The 19,187-nt window shown below is 40.9% G+C and overlaps 1 protein-coding gene across 1 annotated transcript in view; it reads right to left on the minus strand.

Annotated features, from left to right (window-relative positions):
• Positions 1-19,187, minus strand: part of TTC12 (tetratricopeptide repeat domain 12) — a 46,763-nt gene that overhangs the window by 17,217 nt on the left and 10,359 nt on the right. The window contains exons 5-12 of the mRNA XM_081281193.1: positions 18,898-18,975; positions 17,925-18,046; positions 13,205-13,264; positions 8,369-8,440; positions 3,798-3,858; positions 3,125-3,313; positions 1,939-2,008; positions 1,104-1,192 (exon numbers count right to left, since the gene is read on the minus strand). Of these exons, the coding sequence (XP_081137319.1) occupies positions 1,104-1,192; positions 1,939-2,008; positions 3,125-3,313; positions 3,798-3,858; positions 8,369-8,440; positions 13,205-13,264; positions 17,925-18,046; positions 18,898-18,975 (741 nt within the window). The remainder of the gene's footprint in view (positions 1-1,103; positions 1,193-1,938; positions 2,009-3,124; positions 3,314-3,797; positions 3,859-8,368; positions 8,441-13,204; positions 13,265-17,924; positions 18,047-18,897; positions 18,976-19,187) is intronic.

Genomic DNA, 19,187 nt, shown 5'->3' on the forward strand with positions numbered 1-19,187 from the left:
TGAGGCTGTGTCTGACAATATTTTTCAGATGTTAAAAATGTAGCTCCAAGGTTCACAGATACCAAAGTAAAAGTGTTGCTATTTCAGATTCACACAGAGAAAACACCAGCACCAAGCCCTGCCTTGCTCACACCCCTGCAGGTGCCTTTGCAAACACACAACCCTAAGCCAAGTGGGGTCTTAATGCAGAAGAGCAAGGCACCTAGATGATTCCTCTGGGTAGAAAGTGTTTTAGGAACTAGTTTCCCTGATTGTCTAGTTTACTAGAATTTTTTTTCTTAAGTTCTTGTGAAGAGTCCACTCTATTAACTCAAGGAGGAAATCTATTATCCCACAGTCAGCATGTATAGGATATTCTGCACTCATAAGATCTATTAATGGCTCACCAAATAGCACTGTGAAAAGGAGATGCAGCTATCATTATCCCCATTTTTACTGTTTCATGTCCAAGGTCATACCTTCTTCCATAAAACCCTTCTTAAAACTGAGGGAAATATTTAAAACCTTTATTGACATTGAAGTTAGAAAGGTGATTAAGAAAGATTATCTATGAACTTAATGAACTCCAGAAGACACTAGCATGAAGAAAGGTAAGAGATGACTTGGAAAGTAAAATGCTCACACCATTTTATTGTCTCAGTATTCAACACTATCAGTGTGTGCAGATGCTGGCCGGTGCACATTGTACATCTCAAGATACTGAGAGTGATACGATGGCAGCAAAATGAAATAACATTTTTAGGCAGATAAGAAAGGAAACACTGTCCATCCCATGGACAGTACATGAGAAGTAGTCATGGCTTGCAAAGAAGGGAGGGAGCCAGGTGAGGTGACCACTCCTTATGCAGACAGTGACCTGGCCCACCATCCTCTGCACAGCTCTCCCAAGGTTGGGAGGAGTGTGCAGGCAGGATGCTACAGACAAGACTGCAAAGCAGACCCTGCTTATGATCCACATGATTTTGTGGGGAGGGGTGTGTGTGAAGGTCTACACCAATTCTCTTAGGCCTGGCCTTCTGGGGCTGGGGAACAATCATGCCAAACCTGCAACTTGCACATCACCAGCAGTGAGCTGGTGATTCACGGTGGTGATCTGGGCTTACCATTCTCACTGCACACTGCTTGCCAGAGCTTCAGAACGGACACACAGACCGTCTCTTCAACCACATCTTTCCCTGTAATGGAAAAGCACCTACAATGGACAGAGAGAGCAACACAGAATTTAGAAATCAGTCCTGATTTTCTTTTCACTTGATTTTATTTCACTCCCAGATTTGCCAAATGCAAATTTAGAAAATTTATAAAATCCAGAGCCACAGGTCACCAGGATCAAGGACTGGCCATCACTGATCCAGATCATGGACATAGGTTGAGGAGGTTAGGGTTGCCCAGGGGGTGGGTGGTAAGCCAGGGGCTGTGGGGATGTCTGAATATACTGGCACATGCTGGCAACTCAAGCCCATGTCAGGGTCCTAAGCCTCAGGAATTATACCAGAATAGCTGAAATGTTAAATGCAAATAAGTTCAGCAAATCACCCCCTACCAGTTGGTAATTTATTCTGATGAAATTCTAAATGGATGGCCAAGACCCAGCTGATTCTACTTCTTGATGTGATTAGTAAATTCTAAAAGAGGAAAAGAACAGATACTAATCTTGGGAAACCAGCAAGAATGGTCTTTTCTCTGACTTTGAAGTGCCTGGAGGAGCCCTGGCTCTTCTCCTACTCTTCCTCCTCTCCGACTGCTAGCTGCAGCATGACTCAAGTGACCTAAGGTTCCAACCTCAAGGGTGTTAGTGTGGGAGCTCTGGGATCCTGGAGGGGCCACCACTGCTGAATGAGGGGCAGGGACACAGTACCATCACTGTATGTGTGGTCATTCCCAAGAAATGGTTCTTTCCTTGCTTTGATGCTGGGTTATCTTCCCAAACATCCCTACCTTCTTATGATTTCATTGTCACTGATGATTCGGAATCCACCGTGTATTCTGAATAAAGTTCGCTCTGTGCCTGAGACAAATTCATAGGAAACCAAATCAGGCTCCTGAACTGTCCAGCTGGTGTCCAGCACAGCACAGCAAGCTGATCACTAACTCCTAATATGGCAGATCCAGATCACCAAATTGACAGTTTGGCAGCAACAAATACCTCTACACTTCGAAAATGTAACTGTCATCAGCCACTCAGTGCTGCAGTCAGAGGGACTACCTAGAGAAGGAGCAGAACTGGGGTGGCATCATGGGTAAGCGGCACAATTCATCAGGTTGCAATCCTTAGAGAGAGCCTCCGGGAGCTGTTTAACCACCGTAAAGGACTGGCACTCCCATCTGTTCTTAAATATTTATTCTGAAGTGATTTCCAGGCTCTAGAGAGGAACCTGTAATCTCCCAAAAACTGCTGGAGGGGGTATTTGAGTGCTCTGAATTGTACACAAAGGCAAGCCAGGGATAGCCATCCATTTGTGCAAGCAACATTCTGTACAAGAAACAAAAATTGTTTAAGCCCTGGCATCAATGTTTACAAGAGCTGGTAAAAGGAAGCAGCACAGCTCTCATTAGTAGAAGGAATGCCAATGCTTCCTCTGAAACTCTCTTCACATTCTAAGCAGTCATTAAGTATATCTGGTGTGAACGGGGCAGTTTATCCTACAAACTTCTACCATTTATTTCTCTACAGGGAGGAGGTTGTGTGCATAAAAAATGTCTAAGGTGGGCATGGGAATGTGTGGGGTGTGTGGAACACATGTGAGGACTAGCTGTGTGTAGAATATGTACACTGATACCAGTACTTATGGTGTGTGTACATGTGTGGAGTGAGTGTGCGTGTACGGTGTGAGAGCATAATATAAATACATATGGAATGAGTGCATGTGAAGCATGTGTTTTATGTTTTGTTGTGTGTGGTGGTTACTGTCTGGGTGCTGAGGATATGCATGGTCTGAAGACAGGATGGAAGAGGGGTGGGGATATTTTTGGGTGCACCCCCTTTAGTACATACATTAGAGTACATCTTTAATCAACATTTGTATAAGGGACGGAAGGATTCTTTGCCTTATAAAGCCATACTTCCAAAACCTATCCCTTCACACTGACAGTACGCATGAGAAAGAACACATCTCTGGCTTACAGTCCTTCATCATTTCCGTCAGGATCTCCATCCCCCCTGCATAGAACAAGGGCATCTGGTCAGGTTTGGAAAGGGATTCCAGGAGGTTTTTGGTTGTCACAGCTGTGTCCTTTCCTGAATCCAGTAATTCATGGGCTTCCTTCTCTTGAAGGTCTGCCTTCTCCTGAAGATGGACTTGGTTCAGGTACTCTAGCAAAACAAGCAGGAGAAACCCAAACTCAAACAAAACCCTAACGATCAACAACACCCCATAAGAAGTCACCTTTCCTTCCTCTCCCTATCTCTTCCTCCCTCCTTCCTTTTCCTTCTTTTCCTCCATCCAGATGGGAGGCTGAGAAGCATAAACACATGAAAATAACTGAAACTTTTCTTCAGCAAGAGAACTTTAATAACAATGTAAAGTCTACACCAAGAGTCTTAAACATTTCATCTTGGGGACTCAGAAGATGAGAAGTCTCTACAGGAGGAAAGCATAGGAAAAAAGGAAGCAAAAATTGGGGCAAGCAAACAGAAGGAAGAGGAGCAGAGCAGACCTGTTAACACAGGGCTGGAGTATAGAAAAGGCCAGGCTGTGGCCTTGTGGCCAAGGGCAGGGACGGTAGGAAGGCACCCTTGGGAGGAGCACAGAGGGAAATGAGATCAGAAGGAAGGGTATCAGCAGGAGCATTCTCACCTTTCATCTGTGTCTGAAGCTTGGGGTTTATTTCTAAGATCTTCTGGTAACACTCTCTAGACTGGAAAACAGACACAAGACCTTGAAGAGTGGTTAGCGGGTAGCTGTGATTACAAGAAAGATACAGGGCATTACAGGGCTTGGCTTCTTCATTATTTCCTCCTGGCCTCCTCCTGCTCCCAATGCAGGAAGCAGGCATGAAAAACACAGTGTGCATTTGACGTGTTGTTTAGGCTTCTCTGGATCTGTATGGTACCAGGTATTATTTCAAAATTCATTTTAAAAAGTTGTGTTGTCAGATATAGACTGTGATGAAAAATATCCAGTCTTACACTTTTGTGGATAATGTCTGTCTGGGACAGGAATAATCATAAGGTAAATGTAAAACTTAGATATGATATTTGCTCTAAGAAAAAACAGGAGTCTACCTGACAGATATGCCCATGGGGAGTTGGCAAATAAATAAAGCTGGAGACAGTGTTGACAGACTCAGGAATAGGAAAAGAGGGCTGCTCGTGAAACACACAGACTGCTCAGAGAGCGGACAGGGGCCCACTCACTGGCTGCAGCTAACTCAGCCAGAAACCAGGGAGGGGCTCCCATTGAGAAAACTGTTGGATAAGAAATTTCTGGAACAAGAAAGATTCCACATCATGGGGATTTCTGGGCTAAGTCAATATTATCTATAGGGATGTAAGAAATGCCCAGAGGATAATCCAACCAGTTACCAACAGAAAAATACTAAGGAAAAAGACCAGTTCTGATATATCTTGAAGGTTCAAGGTTCATCTAGAAGACTAAGATAATTAGAGAAAACACATCAACACTAAAATAAAATAGTGTCACCAGATAAAAGCATATACATTGAATCCAATGTCTCTTCAACTCCAGATTCAATCTGTCAGCAATTTTTGTTGGCTTTGCCATCAGTATGTATCCATAATCCCATCATTTCTTACCACCTCCATCATCACCATCTAGTTCAGGTCACCATTACCTCTTGTTTGGATGCTTTATTCCTATTATATAGACTTCTTTCTACTTGGTTCTCTGTTCTTATTTTATCTTATCTCTGTTCTTATTAGCATCTTGCCATGCCAATTGTTATGGGGGGAGATGGGGACAGGGTACCAAGAATTGAACTCAGGGGCACTAAACCACTGAGCCACATCCCCAGCTCTATTTTGTATTTTATTTAGAGACAGGATCTCACTAAGTTGCTTAGTGCCTCATTGTTGCTGAGGCTGGCTTTGAACTCGTAACCCTCCTGACTCAGTCTCCTGAGCCACTGGGATTACAGATGTACCACATGGCACTCAGCACCATGGCAAAATTTATTCTCATAAAGAAGTCAGAGTAATCCTTCGAAATACAAGTTAGATCATGCCACTCTTTGCTGAAATGGCTTGTAGATTATTCAAAGTGCAAGGCCCTCTGCTGAAATGCCTGGAAAATTCTACAGGACCAGCTTGTGCCCTGCCCTGTGGCTCTCTAACCTCCTCTTCCTCTCCCCCTTGTCCTCATTCTAGCCTCTATTGCCTGGAGTCCTCCTGTTTTTTGTATCCTATGGTTTGCTCACTTCACTCTCTGCCTTCCTTCAGAGAGGCCTTTCCAATCTCACATTCACTGCTTCCAGATTTATTTTTCTCAGTAGTACTCATTCCTACCTAACATTAAACCTACTACCTCTAACATGCTACACCTCTACTTATTTGGTTTCTGTCTCCCAACTGTCCCCATGCCACAAATGTATGTTCCATGACATCGAGGACTTGTCTTGTTTGCTGCTGTGTTCTTCTTACCTGTACTGACAGTGCCTGACACACAGGAAGCAGGCAATAAATATCTGCTGAATGAACTGATTAAACTGAATGAGTAAATAAAATTTGGTGGAGAAAGACTAATAATTTCTTTATTCACATATTTTTATTCAACTTCATAGTAATAAACCTGTATTAGTTTTACGATTCAATCCCACAAAGTAACTTTAAAAAAATGTACAATGTGAAGCCATTTCCTTTAAATATCTAATATATCTTACAGATGGAAAGATCTCCCACATTCATGGATTAGAAAACAATATTTTTCAAATGGTAATATTCCCTGAATTAATTTACAAATTCATGTACTATCCATCAAAATTCTAAGTGTTTTCTTTGTAGAAATTGACAAGATGATCCTGAAGTTCACATGAAAATTCAAGAGAACCAGAATAACTAAAACTGTCTTGAAAAAAAAAAAAAAAGAACACAGTGGGAGGATTCATAGTTCTCAATTTCAAAACTTACTTTGAAGTTACAGAAATTAAGACAGTGTGTGGTACTGGCACAAGCATACCCTTGTAGATAAAATTCAAAGTACAGAAAGAAACTCATCTATTTATGATTAACTGATTTAAATCATTCAAATGGGGAAAGAATGGTCTTCAATAAATGGTATTAGGAATAATCAGATATCCACATGCAAAATAATGAAATTGAACCCATACTTCACTCCATATTAAAAAAAAAAATGGATCAGAGCCATCAAACTCTTAGAAAACAGGTGTAAATCCTCATTACCTTGGATTAGACATGACACCAAAAGCACAAGCAATCAAAGAAAAAATAGGTAATTAAGACTTCATCCAAATTAAATTTTTTGTGCTATAAAGAACACCATCAAGAAGGTAAAAGGCAATACATAGAATGGAAGAAAACATCTATAAATCAATATATCTGATAAGCAATGTGTATCCAGAATATATGAAGAATTCTTACAAACTCATTAATAAAAAGGTAAAAACTACTTTTAAAATGGGCAAAGGATCTGAAAAGAACATTTCTCGAAAAAAAAAAAAAAGATATACAAATGGCCAATAAGCACATGAAAAGATCTCAACATTATCAGTCATTTGGGAAATGCAAATTAACACCATGATGAAATCACTTCACACCCACTAGAATAGATATAATAGAGAAGAAAGACAATAACAAGTACCAAAGAGGATGTGAAGTGATTGGGACACTCATACAAGGCAGGTAGGAATGCAGCATGCTGTAGCCACTTTGGAAGACAGTTTGGCAGTTTTTCAAAAAGTTAACCCAGCAACTCTACCCATAGATACATATACCTAAAAGGATCGTAAACATTAAAAACCTGTACATGAATGTTCACAGCAGCATTATTCAAAGTACTCTGAAAAATGGAAAACACCCAAATATTCATCAAAATGGATAAATAAAATATGGTATATGTTTTGGTCAGCTTTCTCACTGATGTGAGTAAAGGATCTGACCAGAACAACTATAGAGGAGGAAAAGTTTATTTGAGGGCTCATGGTTTCAGAGTCTTAGTCCACAGAGGGTGAGCTCCATTCCTCAGGGCTCAAGGTGAGGCTGAACTTTATGATGGGAGAGTGTGGCAGAGGGAAGCAGCTCACATCAGGAAGCAGAGAAACTCCAGCTCCAGATACAAAATATATACCCCATAGCCATGCCTCCAATTAACCACTTCCTCCAGCCACACCCCACCTGCCTCCAGTTACCACTCAGTTAATCCCACAGGGATTAATTCACTGTTGGGTTAAGACTCTCCAAATCCAATAATTTCTCCTCTGAAACTTCTCACATTGTTTCACACAGAGCTTTTGGGAGATGCCTCACATCCTAATCATAATAATATACCCATATAATGGAGTGTTACTGGGCAATAAAAAGGAACTGAGGCAGGAGGATTGCAAATACAAAGCCAGCCTCAGCAAATGAGTGGGGCTCTAAGTAACTTAGCAAGACCCTGTCTCAAAATGTATATATATTTATTTATATATATATATATATATATTTTTTTTTTTAAAGGGCTGGGGATGTGGCTCAATGGTAAAGCACAAGTGGGTTCAATCCCTGATAACCACCCCCCACAAAAAAAGGAATGAAAAACTGATGTATACTAAACATTTATTAAATAAAAAACATCCATCACAAAAACAACATGTTGTATGATTCTATTTGATATGAAATGTCTAGAACAGGCAAAAAGATTAGAAGTTGCCCAAGGTTGAGGTGGGGATGTTGAGGAGAGTAACTGCTATTGGGTACACGTTAGAGGTGAAAAACATGTCCGAAAATTGACTGTGGTGATGGTTGCCCAATTCTGTGAAAGTACTAAAACCCATCAATTGTATACTTTCTATAGGTAAATGGTATGGTATATGAATTATATCTCAATAAAGCTATTATTAAGAACATGTATCTTAGCACACATACGTGTATATAAGACAGATTGGCTTTGGGGGATGAGATTAAAAATAAATTTTGTTTTCTCTTTTTGCTATGTCTTTTCTCTTCAGAAGTTGAATGAACACTGGTTAAAAAAAAAAAAAATGTTGCCAAGGAGATTCCCACATCTGGTGGGGTTGCATTAGCTGACACCCAACATCCTTTCCACCTATAAGATCCTGAGATTTACCTTGGAAAACACTAACGGCTGGACTAATACCTAACCAACATGGAGGACCATGGTCCTTCTGTGGGACAATCCAGGGCAACATTCTTGTGATGAAACATGCCACTTACATTCCTCTCAGAACTTACCGCACTATAGTTCTTCAGGGCTAGGTGGGCTTTTCCCATGTGAAAATATGCCTTTGTGCATTTTTCATCACACTGCATAAAAGAGAATGACTGATCAGATATTTCAGAAGATTTGAAATCATTAGCCACTTCCCTCCCTGCCAAGCTAATAGAGTGAGGCAGAGCTTGGTTCTCAGGACAGATATCTGAGTTGACATTAAAACTTTTCTAGGCATCTGATGCCTGCAAGGAGCCTGGGTGCACAAGTAAGCTCTCTATCAAATTAATGATACCTGCCAGTTTTCATTTCCATTTAATGAGTCCTACTCATGAAACAAACCAGAAAGTCTTAGCTTAGAAGAGCTCTTGACACTAAGTAAACATTAGAATTCCTAATCAGGCTGCACCCCATGCCAATTAGATTATTCTCTGGGATGGAGCCCAGGCATAAATAATTTTTTAAGTTCTCTAGGTAATGTAACTGTGCAATCAAACTTGGGAACTACTAGTTTATTAGAATAGAGAGAATTGATTCTTGGAAAACAACTGCGGTTACCAGTAGATCTTAGTGGCCCCGGGAAGGTACTATCCCCAGATAAATTGGGAAGCCACCTTCATATCATTTAAGATCCAAAGGGCTGCCCTATTAAAGAGGCAGGATTGAAATTTATGGCTAAGAATATGTCATTGATTGTTATAATTCTGCAAGGACTGATTTGGCACAGACATGAACTCAAATTTAAAATATCCAGTTAGTTAATCTTTATTGACCCCCATTTAGGTGCAAGGCATTGTGCCAGATCAGGTGCTCCTTAGGGTTTAGATTTAATGAGGTTCGCGGTCCACCTCAGAAGTCTAAAGTGTTCTGGGTAAATCCTTGTTCTGCCACTCACTGTAGAAGTGGGCTATTGACCAGGTCACCTGCCTTTTTGGACACTTATTTTCCACATTGGAAAGTGAAGAGAATAATAGTATCTTTCTCTTAATGCACAGGTTGTAATGAGTTAGAATCATGTAAAACACTTTGATTGGTCTGGTTAGCTGCTGTTGATGTGGTTACAACAACAGCAATTCATTTCAGAGCAAAAGAGAAGATTTAAAGAAAAGGAGAACAGTAGTAAGAGAGGGAACAAGAATGACTGAAGAGGCCTGCAGAGTTGCATTTTCATGTCTGTCATTTCCCGACTCACTGGTAAGGGAATGGGAGTAACGATGACAAGAGCACATGGGACTTCTCAGTCCACTCCATGTTCTAGGCACTGAATTGATAGTTCTTGTGATCTCATATAAGCCCTTTAATACCTCAGTGAAGCATGCACAGTTCTATCTTCATTCTACAGATGAGAAAATGAGGGTGGAGAGCTTCATGACCTGGATAGTAAGTGAAGAGCTGGAATCTGAAATATGACCATTTATAAACTTGAGACCCAAGAAGGGCTTAAAAAGTATATCAAATCTCCTTTATAAGTGTGCTATAGATAAAAGCATATAGATGCTATAAAAAATGCTATTGAAAAAGTTCAGTCTAAGTAAGTCTGGTCTAAAGAGATGTAGTATAAACAGGGTCTGAAAGGAGGTGGGATTTAAAGCAGATCTTGAGTGACTGGAGAAGCGAAGAGAGGAGACAGAGAAAGAAGGGGTTGAGCAAGGTCTGGAGGTGGGAGAGTCCAGAGGGCTTCTGTGGATAGTCCAGCTGAGATTGAGGGGAAGGTGCTGGGTGGAGGGAAGATGGGGCTTGAGGGTGAGCCAGACATGATTCCATATGGAGGCCCTGAGTGCCAAGCCAGAGAAGGGTGAGTCACTGATGGAGGCAGCATGCAGAACTGACCAAAGGAGGGAAAGGCAGGGAGATGAGTGAGGATACCAGGCAATCACATGGAATGAGGGCTAATGTCTGAAGTCATGGTGACAATGGGAGTGGAAGGAAGTGCAGAAACAAACCAGAGCTATGTCAAAGAAACACCAGCACCAACTAACTCTAAATGGAAAAGCTAAAGGAGGGTGTGAAGTCAAAATTCGGTGTGTGGCTGCCTGGAGAACATGATATATCCTGAGCAGGAGGTCACTGAGGGAAGGGAGAGGGGAAGGCTGAGTGGGGGGATGAAGAGCTGGCTTCTAGATTTCAATGATGCTAAGACAACTGAATGGACACTTGTAGAAGGTGCCTCTAAAGCAGCCCAGGGGCTGGGGGTCAGGGAGAGAATGGGTAAGGAGGCCAGAGAGCCATTTGCAGAGATAACAGCTGTACTCATAAGAGGAGATGAGTGAAGAAAGGCAAAGAGCAGAGCTATGAACTTAAAATTCTTGAAGGGCAAAACTGGGGATGCAGGAAAGAAACATTCAAAGGAAAAATGGGAAATCCAGCACTGAAGCTCATGAGACATGAATGCTCAGCACATTCCCTGGTAGAGCACCGGGGTTACACAGAGGAGGCAAGTGAGCCCCAAGCTCAGGGCCCTGGCCATAGGCTGAGTCACCAAGAAGTGGGTGTAGCTGTGACCTTGCCAACTCTGATACCCATGCAAAGGGCCACTGACTTTCTTACTACTGGGCCTTTCTCCTTTGATGGTGTGTCAGCCCTTGCTAGGAGTTTCTTGAGTAAATCTCAGCTTCCCTTTAAAGGAATCCTGCCATCAGAGGAAGACACATTTCATTTATGCAGGAAGTGCTCTACCAAGAAAGGAACAATTCTTACTAATTGAACCAAACTTCACGGCTTTATCTTCCTCCACAAGGGACATCAGTCCTCAAATATCACAGGAGCTTATCTCTACCAACTCAAAGATACCAAAAAATATTAAATTGGCATGAAAGCACTAATCCTATTAATAATGGAGTGCCAGTGATGATTGCCACTGATATTTTAAAGACTTTTAAAGAAAGTGAAACTTTTTTTGATCTCATGGTTTCATAAGAACTGTCACTAGTTTTTAGAATTTCTTGTGCATCTTTTCCCACACCTCCAAGTGTTTACGAAACCTCTTCAAGTGGGAGCCTTGCTGGGTATTTAACAAGACTGGCTGCTGAGTGTCAGCGTTTTTTAATGTCAGCTCCATTGGGCCTACTTTGCCTTGGTTTCACCATTAATTACACTGTGCTTCAGCTAACATTTGGGAGCAGGCCAGTGTGTTCTCCTGAGTCAGCATGAGGGTATGTTTACCTTTTTAGTCCTTGCAGATAAGAAAAGAGATTCCTGGAGGCCCTCGAGGAGGAGATATTGTTTCTTCCACAGAAGGGAAATGAGATCTACACCCAGGGATTAAGGGGCTTAAAGTTTCAGGAGAAAGACCATTTACAATAGATGGTTATGAGCATGGACTTACAGTAAGACCCATAGTAGCTCTGTGATCCAGCTTAAGTTACTTAATTCATCTCCAAAGCTTAGCTTCCTTGTCAGAAAAATAGGGAAAACAGTGGTATTGGACAGAACAGAACAGGATGTTGTGAGCATGCAGCAAATCACAGGTTTTGCTGTTATTGTTGCAACAACCAAGCAAAACATCCCTGCCTTTCTCTTCCCTTACAGAATGGTGGTAAAAAAAAAGAAATCATGATCAATCAAGGTGACAAAGTAGGTTAGAGGATCTATGCTAGATGTGCAAAGACTTGACATTATTACTTGATATTATTATTCAGCTTTGGGCAACCAAGCCTCACACCTTAAAGAACCTCCACAATGCAATAGGGCAATGCTTATCACACACTATTATCTCCTAAGGGATAAAGAAACCAGATTCTCCAGATGTCGGTTTTGGAGGAGGATCCTGCATGTTTTATGAACTATCATAGGCAAAGGTGAATTTCTAGCTCATCCCTGTTTCTCTCGATTCCCCTTCAATAAAAAATAAATAGATGTAGCCAGTAGGTTGCTATGGACATGCACTCATAGTATAAGCCATGATCATTAGACTAGGCTAGGTGTACTATTCCAAGGAGTTAAATTCTATGGGATATACCTGGTATATTCTCCCATATCCTCAATTTTCCTTGATTCTAAGTTGTTTAAAATAATACTGTTATATTAAAACAAAAAGAAAATTTTTATGGAGTGCCATGCAAAATTCCCAAGGATGAAAAAGAAATTTCATGCTTCTTGTTTGTAGACCCTCCAGGGGCTCAAGTTCATTCTCCTCTGTTTTAGAACTTCTGTGCATAAATTTGAAAAGTGCTAGTTTGGTTATTTAATTAAAGCCACCTGTGACAGAGTAACAGGAATATAGATAAGGGGCTATTTAAATATTTAGTCATCTGAAATAACGTGTCCAAGAAATGATCATGCCATTTTAGGGAATCAAAGGGAATCAAACAGAACATTCCTTACTTCTCTGTACCTTTGATTATTTTGGCAGATTTCAGAGGGAATATCATGTACAGCCTGAGGCTTGACTGAAGTAAAACAACAAGTATTCTTCTGATTATTCCTCTACAAAGACAGCATGCTATAGTTCTAAATTATTAGGGCTGGAGGGGAAATGCACAAACTGATGAGGAAGAATGGCAATACTGCAGAAACAAGCTCCAGGGCTCCAGAGAGGTGTCATTGCCACCAAGGCATGGGGCAAAGCATCTGATGACACAATAGGAAAGAAAGAACTGCCACAGTATAAAACCTTAAAAAAACAATAACGACGTGGCTTCTCTGGAGTGCTTAATAGGAGCCAGGTACTTCACGTGCATTATCGGGACCCTGGCAACAATTCTATTCTATCCCACCTGATAGGTCAGGAAACTGAGGCTCTGTCTGCAGAGCTTTTCCCAGCATCATACACTGGCAGCTCCCTTCTACCCATTTCAGGACTAAGACATCTGGCCCAGCAAGCCCGACACTATCACAGGGGAATGGAAATATTCTCTTACCTTCAGAGCCCAGTCACAATCCCCCAGTGCCTTCTGGTAATCTCCAAGTTTTATATAAGCCTGTAATGACACAAAGAGCTGACACTCACACACAACTCTGCAACATGCAGTCTTTAGTCAACATAGAAGGAGAAGGGTGGTGAGGAGTGATTGCTGTCCCCTGAATCAGGAAGATCCCAGCAGGAAACACTGGGCAAGCAAGGAAGGCGAGGGTAGGGCTCAGGGGAACCGGCAAGGGATGTTACAGAACCTGGGCTAGCAGTGAGCAGCCATCACCACAGCTGGAACTGAGGAGGCAGAAAGAGGGTGCGATGTGGAAAACAGGAGACAACATCCGTGTGAAACGAAGTGCCTGACATGAGCCGAGACCTTTGCTGGAGCTAAAAGCCAGAATAAGTATCCCAGTCTCACTCTCCTCCTTCCTTCTGACCTCAATGGTTGAACCTAAATGGAAACCAAAGGGCTAGGAGGCCAAGGTAGCAGTCTACATGGGCCAACCCCCATGTCACAGAGCAGAGCAGAGAAGGACGGAGAGGCACAAACAGAAAATGTCCAGCACAATAACCACAGCTGCAAAGGAAAAGCTAGATTCTGGAGGCTACCCTGTTTGTGAATGTTCTAGAAAGACACCAAATAATAAAGGGAATCAAAAAGGCAGAACATAACAAGTGTTGGAAATGACATGGGAAAAACTGGAACAGCTTGGAGGAATGTAAAATGCTGCAGTCACTTTGGAAAAGTGTGGCAGTTCCTCAGGTGGTTAACTGCAAAGTTACCAAATGACTTTGCAATTACACCTGTAATTAGATTATAAGAAGACTGTAAACATAAATCCACATAAAAACTTGTACCCAAATGCTCATAGCAGAACAATTGGTAATAGTCAAAAAGTACAGAGTCCAAATGTTTATGAACTTATGGATAAACAAAAATATTGTAGAAAAATATACAATGGAAAATAATTCAGCAATGGAAAGGAATAAAGAACTGATATACCCAGTGACTTGGGAGGCTGAGGCAAGAGGATCACAAGTCCAAAGCCAGGCTCAGCAAAAGTGAGGTGCTAAGCAACTCAGTGAGACCCTGTCTCTAAATAAAATACAAAATAGGACTGGGGATATGTCTCAGTGGTTGAGTGCCCCTGAGTGCAATCCCTGGTACTCCTCCCTCACCAAAAAAAAAAAAAAAAAAAAAAAAAAAAGAACTGATAATACTACAATGTGAATGAACCTTGAGAATTGTATACCAAGTGAAAGCAGTCACAAAAGGATAAACATATGATTCCATTTATATGAAATATCCAGAGTAGGCAAATGTATGGAGATAGAAAGTAGATTAGTGGTTGCCTAGGGCTGGGGACCAGGAGGAGATTGGGAAGAGTAGAGAGTGACAGCTAAAGAGCGTGGTGGAATTTCTTCTGAAGATAAGAAAATGTTCAAGCATTGATTGTGATGGTTGCACAACTCTGTGTTTATACTAAAAGCTAGTAATTGTATACTTCAAATGGGTGAATTATGTGGTATGTGAATTGTATCTCAGTAATGCTGTTACCAAAAATTAATAAGGAAAACATTCTGCTCTGTCCTTATGAACCTATCAGAAAGGAAGAAATATAGGAAACAGGCTGATATTTAAGAGCCCAGTACCATGAACCCTCAGTAGAAGTGTCTGGAAACTCTTTTGGAATTTTTCTGAAATTGGAGAAAATCTTGACATTCAAGAATTAACTCAGAATTTGAATGAATTTAAACTAAACCAACTTGAGGATTTAAATCAGTTAAAGTTTCCAGAACTAGGGGCAAATAAAAAAATGAAAGACTGTTTAAAGATAAGAATTGGAGAAAATCTTGACATTCAAGAATTAACTTAGAATTTGAATGAACTTAAACTAAACCAACTTGAGGATTTAAATCAGTTAAAGTTTCCGGAACTAGTGGCAAATAAAAAAAATGAAAGACTGTTTAAAGATAAGCATAATGACTACTATAAGCTCTCTACTAATTACTGGACACAGTAAGTGGCCAATAAATTCTTACTGAGGAGCACTACAAAGATTAGAGTTCCCCAAGAAGTAACAATGATCACCCCATGTAAGAAAGGAAAACTAAGCATCTGGAGGATAAGTAGATTTTCTAGGGTCCAATCAGTCACCAGTAATAGAGCCAACACAAGTAGGCTTCTCCATGATCAAAACTGTGCCAAGGCACGGAGACATTCTTAACAATAAGATGAGATAGTTACATGAACAGGCCAATTACAAGGTCAGTGCTGGAACTCATGGGCTAATCTAAGCTCTCAGCCAAAGTGAGAAAGGAGCAGGGAACAGTCAGTTAATGAATCTCTGCAGTGTGGCTCCCTGCCACAGAATAGAAGCTGCAGTGCTGTTCCTTCATTATCTCGGGCTCCGTACTAACTGAAGAAGACAACCCTTTAAGCTGCCTGCTCTATAAAACACCATCCTTTCCTCTGGGTCTTAGGTTGCATTTGAAAGCCAGAGGATGTGAGGAAGAACTTAGCATCCTTCTAGACAACTGTAGCCATGACTCTATGACACTGATTAAGGATACATGCAGACCCTGAAAAAGTCTTCCAGGGCTTCAACAATTTTACCACACAGCTTTTTACTTTTTGTCCTTTTTTTCCTTTTTTTTTTTTTTAAGGCTTGGATTCAACACCCTGTAACTTTTCCATTCTCTTTTGCTTTTCCACATTTAAGAACTACTTTTGCCAAATGGCAATTAAACTCTAGATTTATCTAAATTACCCCAGCAATCTATTGATCATAACATTTGCTTCAGGAGAAAAACAAAGCGATAAAAGGGTAGTTTTTTTTTTTCTTTAGCAAGTAACATTCAATTCACAGGGTCCTTATTAAGTGTTTTCTAGCCCTGCATGCAAACAGGGGAGGAATTTTAAAAACAGTCAATGGTTCAAATGATGCCTAACACTAGGCAACACATTTTGTGATTGTCTCTGAATAAGCTTTCTCTTCGGGAAAGCTGGGAGAAATTACTTTCCCAAAGCTTTTCATTGCATTTACTTAAATTTATCCACATTCACTCCTAATGTGATTCTTCAGAATGAATCAAAAAACTGTTTAAAATTGAGTACAGTAAAATGTAACTAATTTAGATGAATTAGGAAGTCCGATTAGACATAAGTCTGAATTATATAACATTTTAAAAACAATTCAATTTTATTGCTTTTGAATCACTTCAGAGCAACAAGACTGAACAAGCGCCAGAAGGTAGATGTTTTTAGAGGCCAAATTGGTGATAAACAAGAAGGAAATGTAATTATTATACTAATTGCTTACATTTAAATGATTCTTCTGAATCATCAACAGAAGCTTAATTCCTTAAATGGTCTTATTATGCTTCCAATGTTATGTAACTCAATCAGAATTTAGGGAATGTCCATTATAAATAGAGCACTGGGGGAAAAGATATAGCAGTTTTTGCCCTCAAAAGATTCACATTTATAGTCTAGTTAGGGTGATAGGGTGATAAAATGTAAACTGCCAAATTGGCCTCAGGCTACCTTATTTATCAGTTCACTTCCTTTAACAAGTTTTCTCCACAAATGGAGGTAGATAAATGACACCTCAACTCTAGTGCGATGTATTCAAACCAACGCTAAACTAATGAGGTTACATCGTCACTCCCTAGACTCTGGCTTCCCAATGTCCTGTTTCTTGCTTTCCATACTCTTCCTCAACACACCCCAACCAGACATTTAATCTTGAGTTACAGAGATTGGCACTGACAGGGACTCTGCTGCAGACTCTTCCTCTGGTGAATGACATGGCATCCAGTTCATCTCACACGGGTCCTTGCTGACAGGTCCTAACAATCAGACAATCATGCCCTGAATCTGCCAGTTTTTCAGGCCTGAGCAAGGAGACCTTTACCCCATAAAAACTCAACTACTGGGGCTGGAGTTGTGGCTCAGCGGTAGAGCACTCATCTAGCACATGCAAGGCCCTGGGCTCGATCCTCAGCACCACATAAAAAAAAATAAATAAATAAAAACTCAACTACTTTTCAATGATGGGGTCACAGGTGAAATTCTTGTTTCAACTAAGAGCTATCAGCTTTGTCCCGTAATTAAGTAGCAGGAAATGAACACCTGTGATGGTTTTTACCTGGTGTTCTAAGTGACTGTGAACCCCTGTGATACAAATCTGAGATGAAAGGGATTTTAGAAAATCCAAATTTCTGAGAAACTGGCTCTATTTCCATCAGCTACCTAATTTACTTCAGTCACAGGATTTCAATCTTAAAGAGGGATGGATATGATGAATAAGACAGTCACAAGGGAGTAGCTTTTAGGAGTTAAGACTACCACCAAAAGAGGAGGCCAGTGGAATTGAGTGGTGGCAGAATGATAAGGTCTCGCAGGTTATTACATTCTACTGGTTTTCTCCTTTATCCACATAGGAAAGCGCCCGGTCATCCTCAGGGATGTGGAAGGAGCTGATGCCATGATGCTACGAAGTTCCTCCCAGTCCTCCTCCTCCAGTGACCTCCCATCAGGAACTTAAAATAGATTGTGGTGTTAATACTGTGGAAACTGGTACACTGCATATACAAATCAAAACAGTTGGTTTACCTGTTAGGATGGTAAAGCCTAAAAAAAATCTAGTTTTGTCTTCAACTGTTTGTCAAGTTCAGGGACAACCATTCTCTGAGAACCCTGGGTAAATCCGCAGCTCACTGACCTGGGCTCGGTTGGTGTACAGCACTTTCATGTCCTTCAGCTTCTCCAAGCCCTGGCTGTAGTGCAGGATCGCCGTTTCATAGTCACCTTTGACAAAGGCTTCATTCCCCTCTTCTTTCAGGGCTATGAAAATAACAGTCATACAACTGAGCTCTCACTGTACATTAGAAAATTCTTCCCGACTCCATTTCCCTGATTTTTCCAATTCCACTTGAAGATCTTAGCTGCCATTGACCCAAAAGGCAATTAACACTCTTTTCTCTCTGCACGTATTTCAGGACTATCTTCTTTGTTTCCTTCTTCTTCTTTTTTTTTTTTTTTTTTTTTTTTGTAAGACTTTTAAGTAGCTTCTTAGAGAAAGTGACTCTTTTTGCATCAAGGCTCAGATCCACTCCAACACTTTCACAGAGACCAATGTCTCATAAACAGGTCCCATAGTTATTGTTCTAACAAATATGGACTCATGCAGATCCGCAGCACACAGACCACTGGCGACATAAGAAACTGAAAGCACCTGTTGGCATAGGTCTCTCACCCCCAACACACGACATGTGTCTTTCTTTTCCTTTATTTCTTCCCTCTTTTCTCACAATTTTGTTTTCTCATTTCATTTTTCTTTCTGACTTCTTCATCTACACCTCATACATAATACACATCTCAGGCTACTGGTAGAGCCACTCCCTTCCCTCCCTACTTTCCAAGCACTCTTCAGGAATCTGATCCCCTAAGCCCATATGCTTTAGGAGATAGGCTGACTGTGGAGGGCGACTAAGGCTGTGTCCTACTGGTTGTGCCTTGATGCAGGAGCAGAGAACAGACCCCCAATGACTTCTGCCTGGTCAGATCCCACTGCCACAGGCCCATGATGAACCCTCTGCCTGGGACTTTTAATATCCTCAAACATCATAACAGACTCTCACATGCTCTCTACAGCATGAATCGTTCAGCAATGAAAAGTAAAGACTGATAATTACCATCTGCTAAGACTTTGTTTTCCCTTCTTCTCTTGGCTCGCTCCTTCGCATCCTTCTCCACAGATGCCAAGAAGGCCTCTGATGGCAGAGTAATTTCAAACAGCCAAAAGAAAAACCCAAATACTATAATCAGTTCTTTAACTCAAATGCCAAAAAGAGTTACTTTAGAGTTTAACAGCCACACTTCTCATGCACACACACACACGTAGGCACAGGCACATGCACACATACGGTTCTGAGGCAGCTAAAATGACATTTTTCTTAATTTGACATTAAATGGTAATCTGTGT

This window comes from Spermophilus citellus (genome assembly GCF_964194105.1).
Source record: "Spermophilus citellus genome assembly, chromosome: 2".
Taxonomy (NCBI): domain Eukaryota; kingdom Metazoa; phylum Chordata; class Mammalia; order Rodentia; family Sciuridae; genus Spermophilus; species Spermophilus citellus.